The sequence below is a fragment of the Anopheles stephensi genome, chromosome 3 (genome assembly GCF_013141755.1).
Source record: "Anopheles stephensi strain Indian chromosome 3, UCI_ANSTEP_V1.0, whole genome shotgun sequence".
Lineage (NCBI taxonomy): Eukaryota > Metazoa > Arthropoda > Insecta > Diptera > Culicidae > Anopheles > Anopheles stephensi.
The window spans coordinates 46,060,052-46,084,393 of NC_050203.1; the positions used below are offsets into that span (position 1 = coordinate 46,060,052).

General features: G+C 46.5%; 5 protein-coding genes across 5 annotated transcripts; 4 read left to right on the top strand and 1 right to left on the bottom strand.

The window, feature by feature from the left end:
- Positions 1 to 1,687: 1,687 nt before the first annotated feature.
- On the top strand, positions 1,688 to 3,294 carry LOC118509965 (rho GTPase-activating protein conundrum-like). Its single transcript, XM_036051343.1, has 5 exons — positions 1,688 to 1,696; positions 1,778 to 2,314; positions 2,395 to 2,572; positions 2,654 to 2,837; positions 2,909 to 3,294. The coding sequence occupies exons 1-5, from the start codon at positions 1,688 to 1,690 to the stop codon at positions 3,066 to 3,068; spliced, it is 1,068 nt and encodes a 355-aa protein (XP_035907236.1). The 3' UTR covers positions 3,069 to 3,294.
- Positions 3,295 to 5,499: 2,205 nt separating this feature from the next.
- On the top strand, positions 5,500 to 10,676 carry LOC118509966. The gene is made up of 9 exons (XM_036051344.1): positions 5,500 to 5,508; positions 5,590 to 6,126; positions 6,207 to 6,384; positions 6,466 to 6,649; positions 6,721 to 6,865; positions 9,385 to 9,921; positions 9,997 to 10,174; positions 10,256 to 10,439; positions 10,511 to 10,676. Exons 1-9 carry the CDS (start codon positions 5,500 to 5,502, stop codon positions 10,668 to 10,670), a joined length of 2,112 nt encoding a protein of 703 aa, XP_035907237.1. The 3' UTR covers positions 10,671 to 10,676.
- A 1,363-nt stretch (positions 10,677 to 12,039) lies between these two features.
- On the top strand, positions 12,040 to 14,521 carry LOC118509967 (rho GTPase-activating protein conundrum-like). Its single transcript, XM_036051346.1, has 4 exons — positions 12,040 to 12,063; positions 13,176 to 13,712; positions 13,793 to 14,235; positions 14,307 to 14,521. The coding sequence occupies exons 1-4, from the start codon at positions 12,040 to 12,042 to the stop codon at positions 14,464 to 14,466; spliced, it is 1,164 nt and encodes a 387-aa protein (XP_035907239.1). The 3' UTR covers positions 14,467 to 14,521.
- Positions 14,522 to 17,696: 3,175 nt separating this feature from the next.
- Positions 17,697 to 19,459, bottom strand: LOC118511141. The gene is made up of 2 exons (XM_036053871.1): positions 18,212 to 19,459; positions 17,697 to 18,134 (listed from the first exon to the last, which is right to left on the bottom strand). The coding sequence occupies exons 1-2, from the start codon at positions 18,616 to 18,618 to the stop codon at positions 17,990 to 17,992; spliced, it is 552 nt and encodes a 183-aa protein (XP_035909764.1). The 5' UTR covers positions 18,619 to 19,459; the 3' UTR covers positions 17,697 to 17,989.
- LOC118509968 (rho GTPase-activating protein conundrum-like) lies at positions 19,118 to 20,499 on the top strand. The gene is made up of 4 exons (XM_036051347.1): positions 19,118 to 19,126; positions 19,208 to 19,744; positions 19,825 to 20,267; positions 20,339 to 20,499. Exons 1-4 carry the CDS (start codon positions 19,118 to 19,120, stop codon positions 20,496 to 20,498), a joined length of 1,149 nt encoding a protein of 382 aa, XP_035907240.1. The 3' UTR covers position 20,499.
- Positions 20,500 to 24,342: the final 3,843 nt, after the last annotated feature.

The window sequence follows — 24,342 nt, forward strand, 5'->3', positions numbered from 1 at the left end:
TACAGCATTCATTCTGCTCATGACTGCAATCGATCTCCCATCGCTTAGACTGCACCTGATCCAGCTAACGAACACGCTATGTACCTTTCCGGATTATCTGTCGTAGTCCTCGTGCATGATTTTAGAGCACCGCTCATGCACTTCATTGCCTGTATCCACGCTGCGTGGTTAGAATGAACGCGTTACGACTAATATCGACCAAACCCATGACGGAGTAAGCTCTTTCCTAGAGCGCCGGGTATGCGTTTTGGGAACACCTGATACGACACATTCACACCACGGACAGGACGAATGAACCGCACACGCAATACAACCGACCGCGGCCACTCACTAAAGGCCAGCGATTAGCACAACACTATTAAGCGATTTCCCACACGATTTCGAGCGTACCGATCTTCTGGGTTTGGATGATCGGGCGGTTCCCGAGCTTATCTGCAACAGACGAAGGGGAACTGTTTGGCTGACTTTATAAGTGAACGATATGCGCCCTTACCTGATTTTAAAGTAAAGTTTTGTACATATTCAGGCACATCAGATGGCGCATTTGTGGCCTGTAGCTGCTACACACGCTGTGAGAATCGAGGTCGACGCTCATTCGATACCGGCAACATTGGGCATCCGAATATGGTCTACAAGCAATGGACAAGGGTAACAAACGATTGCTCTTGAAAAGCATACTACCTAAGAGACTGGATCATCCACGCGCACAACACACGCTCCATCACGCGATGCTCACGCAGCTGATACACATCCTGGAGAGGTTTAGCTCAGGAAGGTTTAGGAACTGGTACACCTTGCAGATCGAGTTCAGAGCGCAGAGAGAGAATTTGGTGTATCTTACTATGTACTTTTATACAAGCAAGGTTGGTTCATGCAAACTTGCCATAATCTCCATATTTCCACAATTCATCATAGACTGAGTGGAGTATGTTGATGCACAGACGTCAAACGGCATCGCATCGAAAGATGTCTTTCAGAATCCTTAAGGGAGTAGCGATGAAGTGCAGAGAGTAGCACGTGAGTAGCGCTAGCACGAGTAACACTCCAAAAAATATACCAAATTTAGGAACAAAACTCTCTTCACTCTTCAAGTCTTGGCTAACGACACATTTAGGTAACCATTTTCGAAAGCTGATGGCCGATTTAAATTCACTGTAAGTATGCAAAAGTTATCTTTTAGCTTAAACTATTTCCAAAACTGAAATCGAACTAAACTACTCTAAAAGGAATTACAAATTCTGAATCTATCATGTCCCTCCACAGACCTAACAACACAAGCAAATTGAAACCCTGATTGTTGTTGTCGAGAATCTTAGTAGTCACTGAGCGTATCATAGTACCCACTGAGAAATGCACATTTCTGGGATATTGGTTCGAGTAGTCATTGATGTTAATGCATGCGATGGTTACGAGTTTAATCATTTTTCAATCGTGATCCAGTTCAGACGTTTTACGGCACGATGGCGATAAAAGCTCTTTTGTGCTTGCTAGGAAGACAATCGAAAAGGGTAAACATCCCTTAACCGATTTACCATTGTTGTGAGCCGTTGTCGTTCGTTCAACATATCGGATTAATTCTATTTTTTTTTGATAGACTTTCTCTTTGAAAGCGTACAAAGCGGACGATGATGGGTTTTGTGTGAGCTATTCACCCATCACGGATGAAAGCCTCACATATTTGCAAAAGATGCTTAAGGTTACCTTGTTGACAAGACCTCCGATGAAGTTTTCTGTATCTCTTACTCGATTTCTGTATCGTTCCCTTTCCATACGACAGGCTCGCGAGCAGTCAGCGACAAACCTAGCTCCGCGACAGGCCAGAAAACGATCACGAATACAGCGCGTGGCGCTCTACTGCACGCGCAACCGACCGACAAACAAACGGGATGTACGGGACGTATTTGGAGTCAGGTTCGACAGCACGACCGATGAGACGGTTTTGACGGCAGTAGACCATCCCGCGAAACCCGTAGAAACGGCCCGCGAAACTTGCCAAATCGACATTGACCAGTTATCGGAGGATGAATGGAAGCGGCTGCAACCGCTTCTGTGGCTCGAGCTGGAATCCCTCTTCGGCAAGGATCGCGTATCCCCGGTCAGACAGAAACCGTTTAAGCCAACGCGCAAGGAGAAAGGCAACGGTGTCTTTGGTGTGTCGCTGAATACACTTATTCACCGCGACCAGCAGGTATTCACCGGAAAGGATACGACCGTGACCTTGGTACCGCTAGTGCTGCAGGTCATACTGTCCGAGCTGGCAGTGCGCGGTGCTAGGGAGGAAGGCATTTTGCGAGTATCGGGAAACAAACAGAGGGTAGGTTTGGTCGTGATGGTGTGATGGTGGCGTTACGGAGATCAGTCTCATTCCATTGTTCGACTCCCTTTTCCATCCAGATCGACGCCCTGTACAATGAGATCGAGCACAATTTCTACCGCAAACCGGAAAAGATCGATCCGCTGATCAAGGAAGCGGGTGTGCATGATCTCAGCTCGCTATTGAAGCGTTGGCTAAGGGACTTGTCGCAGCCACTCTTGACCAACGATCTGGTGCACCTTTTCTTTCAAACGAACGGTAAGTTGCGGGCGGATTTTAGTAGTAGGGAAAGCTTAACGAGTGAGCTTACTGACGAGTTTTCTATTACTTTCCCTTTAGTTTTACCTCCACACGATCAGTGTAAAGCGCTGGCGGTGCTTTGCCAACTACTGCCGCACGAAAATCGCAACACACTGCGCGCGCTGTTGCATTTCTTCCGTCGAGTAGTGGAGCAGCAACACCTGAACCGAATGTCCCAACAGAACGTGGCAACGATCATTGCGCCCTCGTTCTTCCCACCAACGTAAGCGCCGATAGTCTGTCATCTTCATCCTTCACGGATTCAAATTACAACTCCCATGCTTTGATTTGCAGATTTGTGCATCCACTAGACCACAAGGACGATATGGGAGCGCAAACACAGATAGCTGACAAGTGTTGTCAGCTCACCAACGTGCTCCTAGGCATGGCCGACAGCTTATGGGTCGTACCACAGCGTCTAATCGAGCAGGGCAAGATTGTCATTGCCATGTGATCGGGCCTATTTGACTGACCATTTTGATCGAGACTGTGTTGCTAAATAAATTTGTTCCAAATTTGCTATTTGCTATGATTGTCGCTCAACAAAGATGACCAAATATAAATAAATTATAATAAAACTTAATGCAATGCGTGTAGCGTGTTTATGCTTGCTTCAGCCTGGGCATTTACATCTAAACGTAGAACTAGGATTAGTAAAAAATAGGAAGAAATAGGATTGTAAATAATTGTGGGTTTCTGGAGGCCGTGAGCATTCGGGTCCTTCATCTTCACGCACAAAAAAATTGTGTTTTTGTTTGATGCGATAACAGAACTGCAATATTTAAAACAAGCAAGTTAGTTAGTTTGTTTTAAAAGTCAAACAATACACTACATAGACTGCAATGAGAAGATGAAAGGAATGAAAATTACTGACCGGTACTTAAAAGAACGGAAAGTATCGTATTGGTGCGAAAGACCGAGAGTGTCGGAACGGATCTATGTTGAAAAAAGAATCGGATCGGAAAGTCAAAAAGACGGATCGGTACTTTTTTGCTAGGTTCGAACCGGAACGGCCAACACTCAAAAAGGATGTCTTAGGATTTTACATCCCCGATATGTGTGTGTGTGTGTTGGCATATGTATTTGTCTTCACGGGTATGTCAAGGGCTTAAGAAAGGACACCACACTTATCATTGTTCTATTTGGCTTGAATTAGACAAGATCAGGTTGTCATTCGTTTTCCAAGAAACTGGTCCAGTACAGCATTCATTCTGCTCATGACTGCAATCGATCTCCCATCGCTTAGACTGCACCTGATCCAGCTAACGAACACGCTATGTACCTTTCCGGATTATCTGTCGTAGTCCTCGTGCATGATTTTAGAGCACCGCTCATGCACTTCATTGCCTGTATCCACGCTGCGTGGTTAGAATGAACGCGTTACGACTAATATCGACCAAACCCATGACGGAGTAAGCTCTTTCCTAGAACGCCGTGTATGCGTTTTGGGAACACCTGATACGACACATTCACACCTCGGACAGGACGAATGAACCGCACACGCAATACAACCGACCGCGGCCACTCACTAAAGGCCAGCGATTAGCACAACACTATTAAGCGATTTCCCACACGATTTCGAGCGTACCGATCTTCTGGGTTTGGATGATCGGGCGGTTCCCGAGCTTATCTGCAACAGACGAAGGGGAACTGTTTGGCTGACTTTATAAGTGAACGGTATGCGCCCTTACCTGATTTTAAAGCAAAGTTTTGTACATTTTCAGGCACATCAGATGGCGCATTTGTGGCCTGTAGCTGCTACACACGCTGTGAGAATCGAGGTCGACGCTCATTCGATACCGGCAACATTGGGCATCCGAATATGGTCTACAAGCAATGGACAAGGGTAACAAACGATTGCTCTTGAAAAGCATACTACCTAAGAGACTGGATCATCCACGCGCACAACACACGCTCCATCACGCGATGCTCACGCAGCTGATACACATCCTGGAGAGGTTTAGCTCAGGAAGGTTTAGGAACTGGTACACCTTGCAGATCGAGTTCAGAGCGCAGAGAGAGAATTTGGTGTATCTTACTATGTACTTTTATACAAGCAAGGTTGGTTCATGCAAACTTGCCATAATCTCCATATTTCCACAATTCATCATAGACTGAGTGGAGTATGTTGATGCACAGACGTCAAACGGCATCGCATCGAAAGATGTCTTTCAGAATCCTTAAGGGAGTAGCGATGAAGTGCAGAGAGTAGCACGTGAGTAGCGCTAGCACGAGTAACACTCCAAAAAATATACCAAATTTAGGAACAAAACTCTCTTCACTCTTCAAGTCTTGGCTAACGACACATTTAGGTAACCATTTTCGAAAGCTGATGGCCGATTTAAATTCACTGTAAGTATGCAAAAGTTATCTTTTAGCTTAAACTATTTCCAAAACTGAAATCGAACTAAACTACTCTAAAAGGAATTAAAAATTCTGAATCTATCATGTCCCTCCACAGACCTAACAACACAAGCAAATTGAAACCCTGATTGTTGTTGTCGAGAATCTTAGTAGTCACTGAGCGTATCATAGTACCCACTGAGAAATGCACATTTCTGGGATATTGGTTCGAGTAGTCATTGATGTTAATGCATGCGATGGTTACGAGTTTAATCATTTTTCAATCGTGATCCAGTTCAGACGTTTTACGGCACGATGGCGATAAAAGCTCTTTTGTGCTTGCTAGGAAGACAATCGAAAAGGGTAAACATCCCTTAACCGATTTACCATTGTTGTGAGCCGTTGTCGTTCGTTCAACATATCGGATTAATTCTATTTTTTTTTGATAGACTTTCTCTTTGAAAGCGTACAAAGCGGACGATGATGGGTTTTGTGTGAGCTATTCACCCATCACGGATGAAAGCCTCACATATTTGCAAAAGATGCTTAAGGTTACCTTGTTGACAAGACCTCCGATGAAGTTTTCTGTATCTCTTACTCGATTTCTGTATCGTTCCCTTTCCATACGACAGGGTCGCGAGCAGTCAGCGACAAACCTAGCTCCGCGACAGAACAGAAAACGATCACGAATACAGCGCGTGGCGCTCTACTGCACGCGCAACCGACCGACAAACAAACGGGATGTACGGGACGTATTTGGAGTCAGGTTCGACAGCACGACCGATGAGACGGTTTTGACGGCAGTAGACCATCCCGCGAAACCCGTAGAAACGGCCCGCGAAACTTGCCAAATCGACATTGACCAGTTATCGGAGGATGAATGGAAGCGGCTGCAACCGCTTCTGTGGCTCGAGCTGGAATCCCTCTTCGGCAAGGATCGCGTATCCCCGGTCAGACAGAAACCGTTTAAGCCAACGCGCAAGGAGAAAGGTAACGGTGTCTTTGGTGTGTCGCTGAATACACTTATTCACCGCGACCAGCAGGTATTCACCGGAAAGGATACGACCGTGACCTTGGTACCGCTAGTGCTGCAGGTCATACTGTCCGAGCTGGCAGTGCGCGGTGCTAGGGAGGAAGGCATTTTGCGAGTATCGGGAAACAAACAGAGGGTAGGTTTGGTCGTGATGGTGTGATGGTGGCGTTACGGAGATCAGTCTCATTCCATTGTTCGACTCCCTTTTCCATCCAGATCGACGCCCTGTACAATGAGATCGAGCACAATTTCTACCGCAAACCGGAAAAGATCGATCCGCTGATTAAGGAAGCGGGTGTGCATGATCTCAGCTCGCTATTGAAGCGTTGGCTAAGGGACTTGTCGCAGCCACTCTTGACCAACGATCTGGTGCACCTTTTCCTTCAAACGAACGGTAAGTTGCGGGCGGATTTTAGTAGTAGGGAAAGCTTAACGAGTGAGCTGACTGACGAGTTTTCTATTACTTTCCCTTTAGTTTTACCTCCACACGATCAGTGTAAAGCGCTGACGGTGCTTTGCCAACTACTGCCGCACGAAAATCGCAACACACTGCGCGCGCTGTTGCATTTCTTCCGACGAGTAGTGGAGCAGCAACACCTGAACCGAATGTCCCAACAGAACGTGGCAACGATCATTGCGCCCTCGTTCTTCCCACCAACGTAAGCGCCGATAGTCTGTCATCTTCATCCTTCACGGATTCAAATTACAACTCCCATGCTTTGATTTGCAGATTTGTGCATCCACTAGACCACAAGGACGATATGGGAGCGCAAACACAGATAGCTGACAAGTGTTGTCAGCTCACCAACGTGCTCCTAGGAATGGCCGACAGCTTATGGGTCGTACCACAGCGTCTAATCGAGCAGGGCAAGATTGTCATTGCCATGTGATCGGGCCTATTTGACTGACCATTTTGATCGAGACTGTGTTGCTAAATAAATTTGTTCCAAATTTGCTATTTGCTATGATTGTCGCTCAACAAAGATGACCAAATATAAATAAATTATAATAAAACTTAATGCAATGCGTGTAGCGTGTTTATGCTTGCTTCAGCCTGGGCATTTACATCTAAACGTAGAACTAGGATTAGTAAAAAATAGGAAGAAATAGGATTGTAAATAATTGTGGGTTTCTGGAGGCCGTGAGCATTCGGGTCCTTCATCTTCACGCACAAAAAAATTGTGTTTTTGTTTGATGCGATAACAGAACTGCAATATTTAAAACAAGCAAGTTAGTTAGTTTGTTTTAAAAGTCAAACAATACACTACATAGACTGCAATGAGAAGATGAAAGGAATGAAAATTACTGACCGGTACTTAAAAGAACGGAAAGTATCGTATTGGTGCGAAAGACCGAGAGTGTCGGAACGGATCTATGTTGAAAAAAGAATCGGATCGGAAAGTCAAAAAGACGGATCGGTACTTTTTTGCTAGGTTCGAACCGGAACGGCCAACACTCAAAAAGGATGTCTTAGGATTTTACATCCCCGATATGTGTGTGTGTGTGTTGGCATATGTATTTGTCTTCACGGGTATGTCAAGGGCTTAAGAAAGGACACCACACTTATCATTGTTCTATTTGGCTTGAATTAGACAAGATCAGGTTGTCATTCGTTTTCCAAGAAACTGGTCCAGTACAGCATTCATTCTGCTCATGACTGCAATCGATCTCCCATCGCTTAGACTGCACCTGATCCAGCTAACGAACACGCTATGTACCTTTCCGGATTATCTGTCGTAGTCCTCGTGCATGATTTTAGAGCACCGCTCATGCACTTCATTGCCTGTATCCACGCTGCGTGGTTAGAATGAACGCGTTACGACTAATATCGACCAAACCCATGACGGAGTAAGCTCTTTCCTAGAACGCCGTGTATGCGTTTTGGGAACACCTGATACGACACATTCACACCTCGGACAGGACGAATGAACCGCACACGCAATACAACCGACCGCGGCCACTCACTAAAGGCCAGCGATTAGCACAACACTATTAAGCGATTTTCCACACGATTTCGAGCGTACCGATGTTCTGGGTTTGGATGATCGGGCGGTTCCCGAGCTTATCTGCAACAGACGAAGGGGAACTGTTTGGCTGACTTTATAAGTGAACGGTATGCGCCCTTACCTGATTTCAAAATAAAGTTTTGCACAATTTCAGGCACATCAGATGGCGCATTTGTGGCCTGCAGCTACACACGCTGTGAGAATCGAGGTCGACGCTCATTCGATACCGGCAACATTGGGCATACGAGTATGGTCTACAAGCAATGGACAAGGGTAACAAACGATTGCTCTTGAAAAGCATACTACCTAAGAGACTGGATCATCCACGCGCACAACACACGTTCCATCACGCGATACACATCCTGGAGAGGTTTAGTTCAGGAAGGTTTAGGAACTGGTATACCTTGCGGATCGAGTTCAGAGCGCAGAGAGAGAACTTGGTGTATCTTACTTTGTACTTTTATGCACGCAAGGTTGGTTCATGCAAACTTGCCATAATCTCCATATTTCCACAATTCATCATAGACTGAGGGGAGTATGTTGATGCACAGACGTCAAACGGCATCGCATCGAAAGATGTCTTTCAGAATCCTTAAGGGAGTAGCGATGAAGTGCAGAGAGTAGCACGTTAGTAGCACTAGCAAGAGTAACACTCCAAAAAATATGCCTAATTTAGGAACAAAACTCTCTTCACTCTTCAAGTCTTCGCTAACGACACATTTAGGTAACCATTTTCGAAAGCTGATGGCCGATTTAAATTCACTGTAAGTATGCAAAAGTTATCTTTTAGCTTAAACTATTTCCAAAACTGAAAGCGAACTAAACTACTCTAAAATGAATTACAAATTCCGAATCTATCATTTCCCTCCACAGACCTAACAACACAAGCAAATTGAAAACCCTGATTGTTGATGTCGCGAATCTTAGTAGTCACTGAGCGTATCATAGAACCCACTGAGAAATGCACATTTCTGGGATATTGGTTCGAGTAGTCATTGATGTTAAAGCATGCGATGGTTACGAGTTTAATCATTTTTCAATCGTGATCCAGTTCAGACGTTTTACGGCACGATGGCGATAAAAGCTCTTTTGTGGTTGCTAGGAAGACAATCGAAAAGGGTAAACATCCCTTAACCGATCCACCATTGTTGTGAGCCGTTGTCGTTCGTTCAACATATCGGATTAATTCTATTTTTTTTTGATAGACTTTCTCTTTGAAAGCGTACAAAGCGGACGATGATGGGTTTTGTGTGAGCTATTCACCCATCACGGATGAAAGCCTCACATATTTGCAAAAGATGCTTAAGGTTACCTTGTTGACAAGACCTCCGATGAAGTTTTCTGTATCTCTTACTCGATTTCTGTATCGTTCCCTTTCCATACGACAGGCTCGCGAGCAGTCAGCGACAAACCTAGCTCCGCGACAGGCCGGAAAACGATCACGAATACAGCGCGTGGCGCTCTACTGCACGCGCAACCGACCGACAAACAAACGGGATGTACGGGACGTATTTGGAGTCAGGTTCGACAGCACGACCGATGAGACGGTTTTGACGGCAGTAGACCATCCCGCGAAACCCGTAGAAACGGCCCGCGAAACTTGCCAAATCGACATTGACCAGTTATCGGAGGATGAATGGAAGCGGCTGCAACCGCTTCTGTGGCTCGAGCTGGAATCCCTCTTCGACAAGCATCGCGTATCCCCGGTCAGACAGAAGCCGTTTAAGCCAACGCGCAAGGAGAAAGGCAACGGTGTCTTTGGTGTGTCGCTGAATACACTTATTCACCGCGACCAGCAGGTATTCACCGGAAAGGATACGACCGTGACCTTGGTACCGCTAGTGCTGCAGGTCATACTGTCCGAGCTGGCAGTGCGCGGTGCTAGGGAGGAAGGCATTTTGCGAGTATCGGGAAACAAACAGAGGGTAGGTTTGGTCGTGATGGTGTGATGGTGGCGCTACGGAGATCAGTCTCATTGTTCGACTCCCTTTTCCATCCAGATCGACGCCCTGTACAATGAGATCGAGCACAACTTCTACCGCAAACCGGAAAAGATCGATCCGCTGATCAAGGAAGCGGGTGTGCATGATCTCAGCTCGCTATTGAAGCGTTGGCTAAGGGACTTGTCGCAGCCACTCTTGACCAACGATCTGGTGCACCTTTTCTTTCAAACGAACGGTAAGTTGCGGGCGGATTTTAGTAGTAGGGAAAGCTTAACGAGTGAGCTGACTGACGAGTTTTCTATTACTTTCCCTTTAGTTTTACCTCCACACGATCAGTGTAAAGCGCTGACGGTGCTTTGCCAACTACTGCCGCACGAAAATCGCAACACACTGCGCGCGCTGTTGCATTTCTTCCGTCGAGTAGTGGAGCAGCAACACCTGAACCGAATGTCCCAACAGAACGTGGCAACGATCATTGCGCCCTCGTTCTTCCCACCAACGTAAGCGCCGATAGTCTGTCAACTTCATCCTTCACGGATTCAAATTACAACTCCCATGCTTTGTTTTGCAGATTTTTGCATCCACCAGACCACAAGGACGATATGGGAGCGCAAACACAGATGGCTGCCCAGTGTTGTCAGCTCACCAACGTGCTCCTAGGCATGGCCGACAGCTTATGGGTCGTACCACAGCGTCTAATCGAGCAGGGCAAGATTGTCATTGCCATGTGATCGGGCCTATTTGACTGACCATTTTGATCGAGACTGTGTTGCTAAATAAATTTGTTCCAAATTTGCTATTTGCTGCTGATGATTGTCGCTCAACAAAGATGACCAAATATTAATAAATTATAATAAAACTTATTGCAATGCATGTAGCGTGTTTATGCTTGCTTCAGCCTGGGCATTTACATCTAAACGTAGAACTAGGATTAGTAAAAAATAGGAAGAAATAGGATTGTAAATAATTGTGGGTTTCTGGAGGCCGTGAGCATTCGGGTCCTTTATCTTCACGCACAAAAAAATTGTGTTTTTGTTTGATGCGATAACAGAACTGCAATATTTAAAACAAGCAAGTTAGTTAGTTTGTTTTAAAAGTCAAACAATACACTACATAGACTGCAATTAGAAGATGAAAGGAATGAAAATTACTGACCGGTACTTAAAAGAACGGAAAGTATCGTATTGGTGCGAAAGACCGAGAGTGTCGGAACGGATCTATGTTGAAAAAAGAATCGGATCGGAAAGTCAAAAAGACGGATCGGTACTTTTTTGCTAGGTTCGAACCGGAACGGCCAACACTCAAAAAGGATGTCTTAGGATTTTACATCCCCGATATGTGTGTGTGTGTGTTGGCATATGTATTTGTCTTCACGGGTATGTCAAGGGCTTAAGAAAGGACACCACATTTATCATTGTTCTATTTTGCTTGGATTAGCCAAGATCAGGTTGTCATTCGTTTTCCAAGAAATTGGTCCAGTACAGCATTCATTCTGCCCATGGCTGCAATCGATCTCCCATCGTTTAGACTGCACCTGATCCAGCTAACGAACACGTTATGTACCTTACCGGACTATCTGTCGTAGTCCTCGTGCAGGATTTTAGAGCACGTCTCATGCACTTCATTGCTTGTATCCACGCTGCGTGGTTGGAATGAACGCGTTACGACTAATATCGACCAAACCCATGACGGAGTAAGCTCTTTCCTAGAACGCCGTGTATGCGTTTTGGGAAATCCTGATAGGACACATTCACACCCCGGATAGGACGAATGAACCACACACGCAATATAACCGACCGCGGCCACTCACTAAAGGCCAGCGATTAGCACAACACTATTAAGCGATTTCCCACACGATTTCGAGCGTACCGATCTTCTGGGTTTGGATGATCGGGCGGTTCCCGAGCTTATCTGCAACAGACGAAGGGGAACTGTTTGGCTGACTTTATAAGTGAACGGTATGCGCCCTTACCTGATTTTAAAGCAAAGTTTTGTACATTTTCAGGCACATCAGATGGCGCATTTGTGGCTTGCAGCTACACACGCTGTGAGAATCGAGGTCGACGCTCATTCGATACCGGCAACATTGGGCATCCGACTATGGTCTACAAGCAATGGACAAGGGTAACAAACGATTGCTCTTGAAAAACACACTACCTAAGAGACTGGATCAACCACGCGCACAACACACGTTCCATCACGCGATACACATCCTGGAGAGGTTTAGTTCAGGAAGGTTTAGGAACTGGTATACCTTGCGGATCGAGTTCAGAGCGCAGAGAGAGAACTTGGTGTATCTTACTTTGTACTTTTATGCACGCAAGGTTGGTTCATGCAAACTTGCCATAATCTCCATATTTCCACAATTCATCATAGACTGAGGGGAGTATGTTGATGCACAGACGTCAAACGGCATCGCATCGAAAGATGTCTTTCAGAATCCTTAAGGGAGTAGCGATGAAGTGCAGAGAGTAGCACGTTAGTAGCACTAGCAAGAGTAACACTCCAAAAAATATGCCTAATTTAGGAACAAAACTCTCTTCACTCTTCAAGTCTTCGCTAACGACACATTTAGGTAACCATTTTCAAAAGCTGATGGCTGATTTAAATTCACTGTAAGTATGCAAAGGTTATATTTTAGCTTCAACTATTTCCAAAACTGAAATCGAACTAAACTACTCTAAAAGGAATTACAAATTCCGAATCTATCATTTCCCTCCACAGACCTAACAACACAAGCAAATTGAAAACCCTGATTGTTGATGTCGCGAATCTTAGTAGTCACTGAGCGTATCGTAGTACCCACTGAGAAATGCACATTTCTGGGATATTGGTTCGAGTAGTCATTGATGTTAAAGCATGCGATGGTTACGAGTTTAATCATTTTTCAATCGTGATCCAGTTCAGACGTTTTACGGCACGATGGCGATAAAAGCTCTTTTGTGGTTGCTAGGAAGACAATCGAAAAGAGTAAACATCCCTTAACCGATCCACCATTGTTGTGAGCCGTTGTCGTTCGTTCAACATATCGGATTAATTCTATTTTTTGATAGACTTTCTCTTTGAAAGCGTACAAAGCAGACGATGATGGGTTTTGTGTGAGCTATTCACCCATCACTGATGAAAGCCTCACATATTTGCAAAAGATGCTTAAGGTTATCTTGTTGACAAGACCTCCGATGAAGTTTTGTGTATCTCTTACTTGATTTCTGTATCGTTCCCTTTCCATACGACAGGCTCGCGAGCAGTCAGCGACAAACCTAGCTCCGCGACAGGACAGAAAACGATCACGAATACAGCGCGTGGCGCTCTACTGCACGCGCAACCGACCGACAAACAAACGGGATGTACGGGACGTATTTGGAGTCAGGTTCGACAGCACGACCGATGAGACGGTTTTGACGGCAGTAGACCATCCCGCGAAACCCGTAGAAACGGCCCGCGAAACTTGCCAAATCGACATTGACCAATTATCGGAGGATGAATGGAAGCGGCTGCAACCGCTTCTGTGGCTCGAGCTGGAATCCCTCTTCGACAAGCATCGCGTATCCTCGGTCAGACAGAAACCGTTTAAGCCAACGCGCAAGGAGAAAGGCAACGGTGTCTTTGGTGTGTCGCTGAATACACTTATTCACCGCGACCAGCAGGTATTCACCGGAAAGGATACGACCGTGACCTTGGTACCGCTAGTGCTGCAGGTCATACTGTCCGAGCTGGCAGTGCGCGGTGCTAGGGAGGAAGGCATTTTGCGAGTATCGGGAAACAAACAGAGGGTAGGTTTGGTCGTGATGGTGTGATGGTGGCGCTACGGAGATCAGTCTCATCCCATTGTTCGACTCCCTTTTCCATCCAGATCGACGCCCTGTACAATGAGATCGAGCACAATTTCTACCGCAAACCGGAAAAGATCGATCCGCTGATTAAGGAAGCGGGTGTGCATGATCTCAGCTCGCTATTGAAGCGTTGGCTAAGGGACTTGTCGCAGCCACTCTTGACCAACGATCTGGTGCACCTTTTCCTTCAAACGAACGGTAAGTTGCGGGCGGATTTTAGTAGTAGGGAAAGCTTAACGAGTGAGCTGACTGACGAGTTTTCTATTACTTTCCCTTTAGTTTTACCTCCACACGATCAGTGTAAAGCGCTGACGGTGCTTTGCCAACTACTGCCGCACGAAAATCGCAACACACTGCGCGCGCTGTTGCATTTCTTCCGTCGAGTAGTGGAGCAGCAACACCTGAACCGAATGTCCCAACAGAACGTGGCAACGATCATTGCGCCCTCGTTCTTCCCACCAACGTAAGCGCCGATAGTCTGTCAACTTCATCCTTCACGGATTCAAATTACAACTCCCATGCTTTGTTTTGCAGATTTTTGCATCCACCAGACCACAAGGACGATATGGGAGCGCAAACACAGATGGCTGCCCAGTGTTGTCAGCTCACCAACGTGCTCCTAGGCATGGCCGACAGCTTATGGGTCGTACCACAGCGTCTAATCGAGCAGGGCAAGATTGTCATCGCCATGTGAACGGGCCGTTTGAAGTAACTGTGTGCTACCATTTTGACTGACCATTTTGATCGAGACTGTGTTGCTAAATAAATTTGTTCCAAATTTGCTATTTGCTGCTGATGATTGTCGCTCAACAAAGATGACCAAATATTAATAAATTATAATAAAACTTATTGCAATGCGTGTAGCGTGTTTATTTTTGGATGATTTCGTTCACGCACGGGATCAAGTAGAGGTGGAGGTTCGTTTAAGGAAATTCGAAACATTATGCAAGGACCTAGAGAGTGTTGGACAAGGGTTAGAGGATTCCGTTTCCACGCTGCAAGAAACAACGCAGAATGCATCATTACGAGAGAATTTCGAGGACAGATTGATGCATGTCAAATCTCATCTGCAGGCAAAGCTAGCTCCTACCCCGCACCCGAGCACTGGATCGAACCCACTTAAGGGCATCAAGCTGCCCACCATCGCGCTGCCCGAATTCACAGCCGACTATATGCAATGGTTGACGTTCCGCGACACATTTGAGTGCTTGATTCATAACAACGGGTATCTACCAGCGACACAAAAGTTCCATTATTTGCGCGTCGCAGTGAAAGAAGAAGCGGCTCAGGTGATAGAATCAATCACCATAAGCGCAGCTAATTATGCGTTAGCCTGGAACACTTTGGCGGAGCGATACTCTAATGAGTATTTGCTGAAAAAACGCCATTTGCAGGCAATGTTTGCCATTCCGGCTGCTCAAAAGGAGAGCGTTACAACACTGCACCATCTTGTGGATGAATTTGAGAGGCACAAAAAAATATTGCAACACTTAGGAGAAGAAACGGACTCTTGGGGCAGTATACCTGAGCACCTACTATGCACTAAATTGCCAATTATAACATTGAAGAGCACGCATCTCACAACACAGATCCTAGTTACGACAGTTTGATTACATTCCTGCACCGTCGTATGCGTGTATTGGAGACGTTGTTAGTAAACAACCATCATACGTCACAGGGTCACGAACTGAGTCACTCACGGCGAATAACCTTTCCGCGTCAAGCTAGTTTTGGTACTTGCAAGCTAGGTTTGGCCAAATTGCATTTTATGCAATTCCTCGCATTCATTGCTAAAATGCCCACGATTTGAAGGAATGGAGCCTAAGGATGTCTATCGTTTCGCGATGACCGCGCGTTTATGCATAAATTGCTTACGCGAGAATCATATGGCTCGTGATTGTCCGTCGCACTACGAATGCCGGTATTGCAATTTGGCACACCACACAAAACTGTACTTCGCGCCGAATAGCCCTAGTTACACCGCTCCGCCACATCCCACACACAACACCGCTAACGATCACACGGCCACCGATAACACACAACGCACATTTGCAGCAGCAGCACTACAGCAAGCACCCGAGCAGGTATTGCTCCAAACTGCTTTGGTGAACATTATTGATAATTTCGGAATCGCTCATCCTGCGCGCGCGAGACGACAATTTGATAGCGAATCTTCCAGCGCGCGATATTTGTACCAAGAACTGGAAGATACCGCCTGGTATCAATTTAGCAGATACGATGTCCGAAGAATCTGCTCCCGTTGACATCATTCTCGGCGCTCGTCATTACCATGCATTATTTGAGAATGCAACTCAGCTTCGTCCCGCACCTCATCAACCCGTCATGATTAATAGTGCTTTCGGTTGTGTCATCTAAAACCCATTCTACCACTTCGTATTCAATCGTCTGTATGGCATCATTGGAGGAATCCCTACAACAATCGTCACCAGTTACTTCATCCGCGATCACACCTACATTCCTGGAAGCAGCTAAACTCGCATTATGCAAGCTGGCGCAACAAGAGGAGTTTTCATCGGAGATCCGGCTGCTGAAAAAAGGGGAAACTGTAGGGCGGCGCTTGAATCCATTCCTCGATGAAGAAGGAATAATGCGAGTGGGTGGCCGATTGAAGCTTGCACAGCTTCCCTACCAGTTCAAACACCCTATCCTACTTCCCAAGAAACATCCGTTTGCTCGTCTCATCGCATAATACTTTCATGAAAAGCTGATGCATGGCAGGGGAAGACTATTACTTTCCCAGATTTGAGAAGAATATTGGCCGCTCGACGGACGGAGATAAGTGAAAGCTGTAGCCCGTAATTGTTTTCGTTGCATACGACAGGATCCCGCCCTAGTGCAACAACAAACCGGCCAACTTCCGTATCAACGCATCACACCGAGCCGGCCGATTTTGTTACTGGAGTGGATTACGCCGGCCCATTTTATCTTAAGCCGACGTACAAGAGAGCTGCCCCTGCCAAATGTTATTTGTGTGTGTTCGTTTGTTTTGCAGCCAAGACGGTTCACCTGGAGCTGGTCAGCGATCTCACCACTACAGGGTTCTTGGCCGCTTTACACCGCTTCACAGCCCGGTGCGAGCTTCCGTCGGATATACACTCCGACAACGGGATAAATTTTGAAGGTGCATCACACGAGCTAAAAGAATTATTTGAGATATTTCAGAGTGAGCAACAGCAAAACATCAACGCAACCAACTGCTCTGACATGGGGATTACCGGTCACTTTACTCCACCTAAGGCTCCACATTTCGGTGGATTGTGGGAGGCTGCGGTGAAGACAGCCAAACGACATCTCTACCGGCATCTGAGCAGCTAAAGCTGTCTTACGAAGGTTACAGCACCGTTCTTCAGCAGATAGAAGCGGCGATGAACTCGCGTCCTTTGCTGCCGATGACGGATGACCCAAACGATTTGGCCGCGCTTACTCCTGCGCACTTCCTGATCGGTACTTCTATGTACGCCATCCCCGTTTCCGACTACACGCGCCTGAAGACCTACACTTTGGATGAACTACAAACCTGGCAATTACTCGTGCAACGTTTCTGGAAGCATTGTACCACTTAGTATCTGCAGGAAATGCAGAAGGACAACAAGGTTGCGGTTCGGTGCGAAATCGTTCCCGGCAGACTGGCCATCCTTGTGGACGACTCCCTCCCCATCACCCGCTGGCCACTGACGCCCATCGTTGATGTACACCCTGGAGAGGATCAGCTTACTCGTATAGTGAAGCTGAAAACGGCAAAGGGAGTCAAGCGTCCTGTTACGAAAATTTGCGTTTTACCTGTTGCGAATCCGTCCTGTTAGTACCGCGTGTTAGTTATTTTGTTATAACATTCTGTCATGGGGGGAGTATGTTTACGCTTAGACGTCAAATCTACTTGACGAAAGCTAGTTTCGTCAAGTTTATGATGCATGAAATATTTCAAGGATACAGTGAGTAGGGATTAGTGTCGCTCGCGTGGGGGACAATCATAAGAAAGTTTATAAATAGGGCAGAAAACATAATTATAACTCTCTTCGAATTTCGAATCTGAATACGACGTTTGATAGCTATTGCAACACACATCTATCCGCAACTCCGCGAATTCTTCAGATACCTTTACTGTGGCATCATTCAACTGCAGACCCGTTGTTTGCAAAGAATTTATCTTCTCAACCAACGGACGTCGGAACGGCTCATTGCTTTACGGCTTCGATTCACCGCAATAGCTTCCGACGATTAGTACAGGCACAAATGGCTCTCCTACTATCTTCAACAATATGCGTTTTTGACCTTTTATGCAGAGGGAGGCCGTCTATATTAATGTCGTAATGAAGATGATCTGGTACGTTTGTATATTTTCTGTAAGAAAAAATGGTTATGATTTGCTTACAACGTGCAAGTGAACAGTTTATCGCGTCATGCATTAATTTACTTACTGTAGCTCCTTCGTTAAAGCATGACTAATTCCGTGGTACCAACATTTTCCTTCTCCAATATTAGACATCGTTGCACGGTTACGAAGGGTGCCCAATAAAGTGGGGGGATCTTTGGTGGGCAAATTCAGATCCGTTTTCGCATTTAGGATTCTTAACAGCCGCCGTATTGATTGATGACATTCTTCACCGTTAATCTGACCAATGTCGGGATTGTCTTTATCGTCCAGATCCTCTCCATCATTGTCTTCGTCGGCATTTTCTTCTTCGTCTGCTTCTTCTTCCAATTCACTCAAATGAAGCTCGTAATCCTGTGTCTCTAAGAATAGCGTCTCCTCGGTATAGGAATGTGTTGATTCGTTTAAAAATTCCACATCCAAAAGTATGTAAAAGTTATCTTTTAGCTTCATCTACTTCCAAAACTGAAAACGAACTAAACTACTCTAAAATGAATTACAATTCCCGAATCTATCATTTCCCTCCACAGACCTAACAACACAAGCAAATTGAAAACCCTGATTGTTGATGTCGTGAATCTTAGTAGTCACTGAGCGTATCATAGTACCCACTGAGAAATGCACATTTCTGGGATATTGGTTCGAGTAGTCATTGATGTTAATGCATGCGATGGTTACGAGTTTAATCATTTTTCAATCGTGATCCAGTTCAGACGTTTTACGGCACGATGGCGATAAAAGCTCTTTTGTGCTTGCTAGGAAGACAATCGAAAAGGGTAAACATCCCTTAACCGATCCACCATTGTTGTGAGCCGTTGTCGTTCGTTCAACATATCGGATTAATTCTATTTTTTTATAGACTTTCTCTTTGAAAGCGTACAAAGCGGACGATGATGGGTTTTGTGTGAGCTATTCACCCATCACGGATGAAAGCCTCACATATTTGCAAAAGATGCTTAAGGTTACCTTGTTGACAAGACCTCCGATGAAGTTTTCTGTATCTCTTACTCGATATCTGTATCGTTCCCTTTCCATACGACAGGCTCGCGAGCAGTCAGCGACAAACCTAGCTCCGATACAGAACAGAAAACGATCACGAATACAGCGCGTGGCGCTCTACTGCACGCGCAACCGACCGACAAACAAACGGGATGTACGGGACGTATTTGGAGTCAGGTTCGACAGCACGACCGATGAGACGGTTTTGACGGCAGTAGACTGTCCCGGGAAACCCGTAGAAACGGCCCGCGAAACTTGCCAAATCGACATTGACCAGTTATCGGAGGATGAATGGAAGCGGCTGCAACCGCTTCTGTGGCTCGAGCTGGAATCCCTCTTCGACAAGCATCGCGTATCCCCGGTCAGACAGAAACCGTTTAAGCCAACGCGCAAGGAGAAAGGCAACGGTGTCTTTGGTGTGTCGCTGAATACACTTATTCACCGCGACCAGCAGGTATTCACCGGAAAGGATACGACCGTGACCTTGGTACCGCTAGTGCTGCAGGTCATACTGTCCGAGCTGGCAGTGCGCGGTGCTAGGGAGGAAGGCATTTTGCGAGTATCGGGAAACAAACAGAGGGTAGGTTTGGTCGTGATGGTGTGATGGTGGCGCTACGGAGATCAGTCTCATCCCATTGTTCGACTCCCTTTTCCATCCAGATCGACGCCCTGTACAATGAGATCGAGCACAATTTCTACCGCAAACCGGAAAAGATCGATCCGCTGATTAAGGAAGCGGGTGTGCATGATCTCAGCTCGCTATTGAAGCGTTGGCTAAGGGACTTGTCGCAGCCACTCTTGACCAACGATCTGGTGCACCTTTTCCTTCAAACGAACGGTAAGTTGCGGGCGGATTTTAGTAGTAGGGAAAGCTTAACGAGTGAGCTGACTGACGAGTTTTCTATTACTTTCCCTTTAGTTTTACCTCCACACGATCAGTGTAAAGCGCTGACGGTGCTTTGCCAACTACTGCCGCACGAAAATCGCAACACACTGCGCGCGCTGTTGCATTTCTTCCGACGCGTAGTGGAGCAGCAACACCTGAACCGAATGTCCCAACATAACGTGGCAACGATCATTGCGCCCTCGTTCTTCCCACCAACGTAAGCGCCGATAGTCTGTCATCTTCACCCTTCACGGATTCAAATTACAACTCCCATGCTTTGATTTGCAGATTTGTGCATCCACCAGACCACAAGGACGATATGGGAGCGCAAACACAGATGGCTGCCCAGTGTTGTCAGCTCACCAACGTGCTCCTAGGCATGGCCGACAGCTTATGGGTCGTACCACAGCGTCTAATCGAGCAGGGCAAGATTGTCATCGCCATGTGAACGGGCCTTTTGAAGTAACTGTGTAAGCTACCATTTTGACTGACCATTTTGATCGAGACTGTGTTCCAAATTTGCTATTTGCTGCTGATGATTGTCGCTCAACAAAGATGACCAAATATTAATAAATTATAATAAAACTTATTGCAATGCGTGTAGCGTGTTTATGCTTGCTTCAGCCTGGCCATTTACATCTAAACGTAGAACTAGGATTAGTAAAAAATGGGAAGAAATAGGATTGTAAATAATTGTGGGTTTCTGGAGGCCCTGAGCAGGATATATAGCCCGAATTTCTGGTGTTTTTCGCGAGTTTGATCGACCCATCGTTCACCGTTTTCTGTGTCGTACCACATTTGGTTTGGATTTTCGTGCACCGTACAGCTGTTTTTGCCGCATCACGCATTACACTGCAGGTCACCCACTCACACACACACACACACACACACACACACACACACACACACACACACACACACACACACACACACACACACACACACACACACACACACACACACACACACACACACACACACACACACACACACACACACACACACACACACACACACACACACACACACACACACACACACACACACACACACACACACACACACACACACACACACACACACACACACACACACACACACACACACACACACACACACACACACACACACACACACACACACACACACACACACACACACACACACACACACACACACACACACACACACACACACACACACACACACACACACACACACACACACACACACACACACACACACACACACACACACACACACACACACACACACACACACACACACACACACACACACACACACACACACCACACACACACACACACACACACACACACACACACACACACACACACACACACACACACACACACACACACACACACACACACACACACACACACACACACACACACACACACACACACACGCACACACACACACACACTGTTTTGGCGTCCCGTCGGACAATTTTGTTGGCGTCCCTTACGCGGTACGTGAAATTTTTGGATGTTTTCGTTCACGCACGGGATCAAGTAGCGGTGGAGGTTCGTTTAAGGAAATTCGAAACATTATGCAAGGACCTAGAGAGTGTTGGACAAGGGTTGGAGGATTCCGCTTCCACGGTGGAAGAAACAACGCAGAATGCTTCATTACGAGAGAATTTCGAGGACAGATTGATTCATGTCCAATCTCAACTGCAGGCAAAGCTAGCTCCTACCGCGCACCCGAGCACTGGATCGAACCCACTTAAGGGCATCAAGCTGCCCACCATCGCGCTGCCCGAATTCACAGGCGACTATATGCAATGGTTGACGTTCCGCGACACATTTGAGTGCTTGATTCATAACAACGGCGATCTACCAGCGATACAATAGTTCCATTATTTGCGCGTCGCAGTGAAAGAGGAAGCGGCTCAGGTGATAGAATCAATCACCATAAGCGCAGCTAATTATGCGTTAGCCTGGAACACTTTGGCGGAGCGATACTCTAATGAGTATTTGCTGAAAAAACGCCATTTGCAGGCAATGTTTGCCATTCCGGCTGCTCAAAAGGAGAGCGTTACAACACTGCACCATCTTGTGGATGAATTTGAGAGGCACAAAAAGATATTGCAACACTTAGGAGAAGAAACGGACTCTTGGGGCAGTATACCTGAGCACCTACTATGCACTAAATTGCCAATTATAACATTGAATAGCACGCATCTCACAACACAGATCCTAGTTACGACACTTTGATTACATTCCTGCACCGTCGTATGCGTGTATTGGAGACGTTGTTAGTAAACAACCATCATACGTCACAGGGTCACGAACTGAGTCACTCACGGCGAATAACCTTTCCGCGTCAAGCTAGTTTTGGTACTTGCAAGCTAGGTTTGGCCAAATTGCATTTTATGCAATTCCTCGCATTCATTGCTAAAATGCCCACGATTTGAAGGAATGGAGCCTAAGGATCGCTATCGTTTCGCGATGACCGCGCGTTTATGCATAAATTGCTTACGCGAGAATCATATGGCTCGTGATTGTCCGTCGCACTACGAATGCCAGTATTGCAATTTGGCACACCACACAAAACTGCACTTCGCACCGAATAACCCTAGTTACACCGCTCCGCCACATCCCACACACAACACCGCTAACGATCACACGGCCACCGATAACACACAACGCACATTTGCAGCAGCAGCACTACAGCAAGCACCCGAGCAGGTATTGCTCCAAACTGCTTTGGTGAATATTATTGATAATTTCGCAATTGCTCATCCTGCGCGCGCGAGTCGACAATTTGATAGCGAATCTTCCAGCGCGCGATATTTGTACCAAGAACTGGAAGATACTGCCTGGCATCAATTTAGCAGATCCGATGTCCGACAAATCTGCTCCCGTTGACATCATTCTCGGCGCTCGTCATTACCATGCATTATTTGAGAATGCAACTCAGCTTCGTCCCGCACCTCATTAACCCGTCATGATTAATAGTGCTTTCGGTTGGGTAGTGACCGGTACTACAGCTGATCAGAATGTGTCATCTAAAACCCATCCTACCACTTCGTATTCAATCGTCTGTATGGCATCATTCGAGGAATCCCTACAACAATCGTCACCAGTTACTTCATCCGCGATCACACCTACATTCCTGGAAGCAGCTAAACTCGCATTATGCAAGCTGGCGCAACAAGAGGAGTTTTCATCGGAGATCCGGCTGCTGAAAAAAGGGGAAACTGTAGGGCGGCGCTTGAATCCATTCCTCGATGAAGAAGGAATAATGCGAGTGGGTGGCCGATTGAAGCTTGCACAGCTTCCCTACCAGTTCAAACACCCTATCCTACTTCCCAAGAAACATCCGTTTGCTCGTCTCATCGCATAATACTTTTATGAAAAGCTGATGCATGGCAGGGGAAGACTATTACTTTCCCAGATTTGAGAAGAATATTGGCCGCTCGACGGACGGAGATAAGTGAAAGCTGTAGCCCGTAATTGTTTTCGTTGCATACGACAGGATCCCGCCCTAGTGCAACAACAAACCGGCCAACTTCCGTATCAACGCATCACACCGAGCCGGCCGATTTTGTTACTGGAGTGGATTACGCCGGCCCATTTTATCTTAAGCCGACGTACAAGAGAGCTGCCCCTGCCAAATGTTATTTGTGTGTGTGTTGCAGCCAAGGCGGTTCACCTGGAGCTGGTCAGCGATCTCACCACTGCAGGGTTCTTGGCCGCTTTACACCGCTTCACAGCCCGGCGCGGGCTACCGTCGGATATACACTCCGACCACGGGATAAATTTTGAAGGTGCGTCACACGAGCTAAAAGAATTATTTGAGTTATTTCAGAGTGAGCAACAGCAAAACATCATCGCAACCAACTGCTCTGACATGGGGATTACCTGGCACTTTACTCCACTAAGGCTCCACATTTCGGTGGATTGTGGGAGGCTGCGGTGAAGACAGCCAAACGATATCTCTACCGGCATCTGAGCAGCTAGAGGCTGTCTTACGAAGGTTACAGCACCGTTCTTCAGCAGATAGAAGCGGTGATGAACTCGCGTCCTTTGCTGCCGATGACGGATGACCCAAACGATTTGGCCGCGCTTACTCCTGCGCACTTCCTGATCGGTACTTCCATGTACGCCATCCCCGTTCCCGACTACACGCGCCTGAAGACCTACACTTTGGATGAACTACAAACCTGGCAATTACTCGTGCAACGTTTCTGGAAGCATTGAACCACTTAGTATCTGCAGGAAATGCAGAAGGACAACAAGGTTGCGGTTCGGTGCGAAATC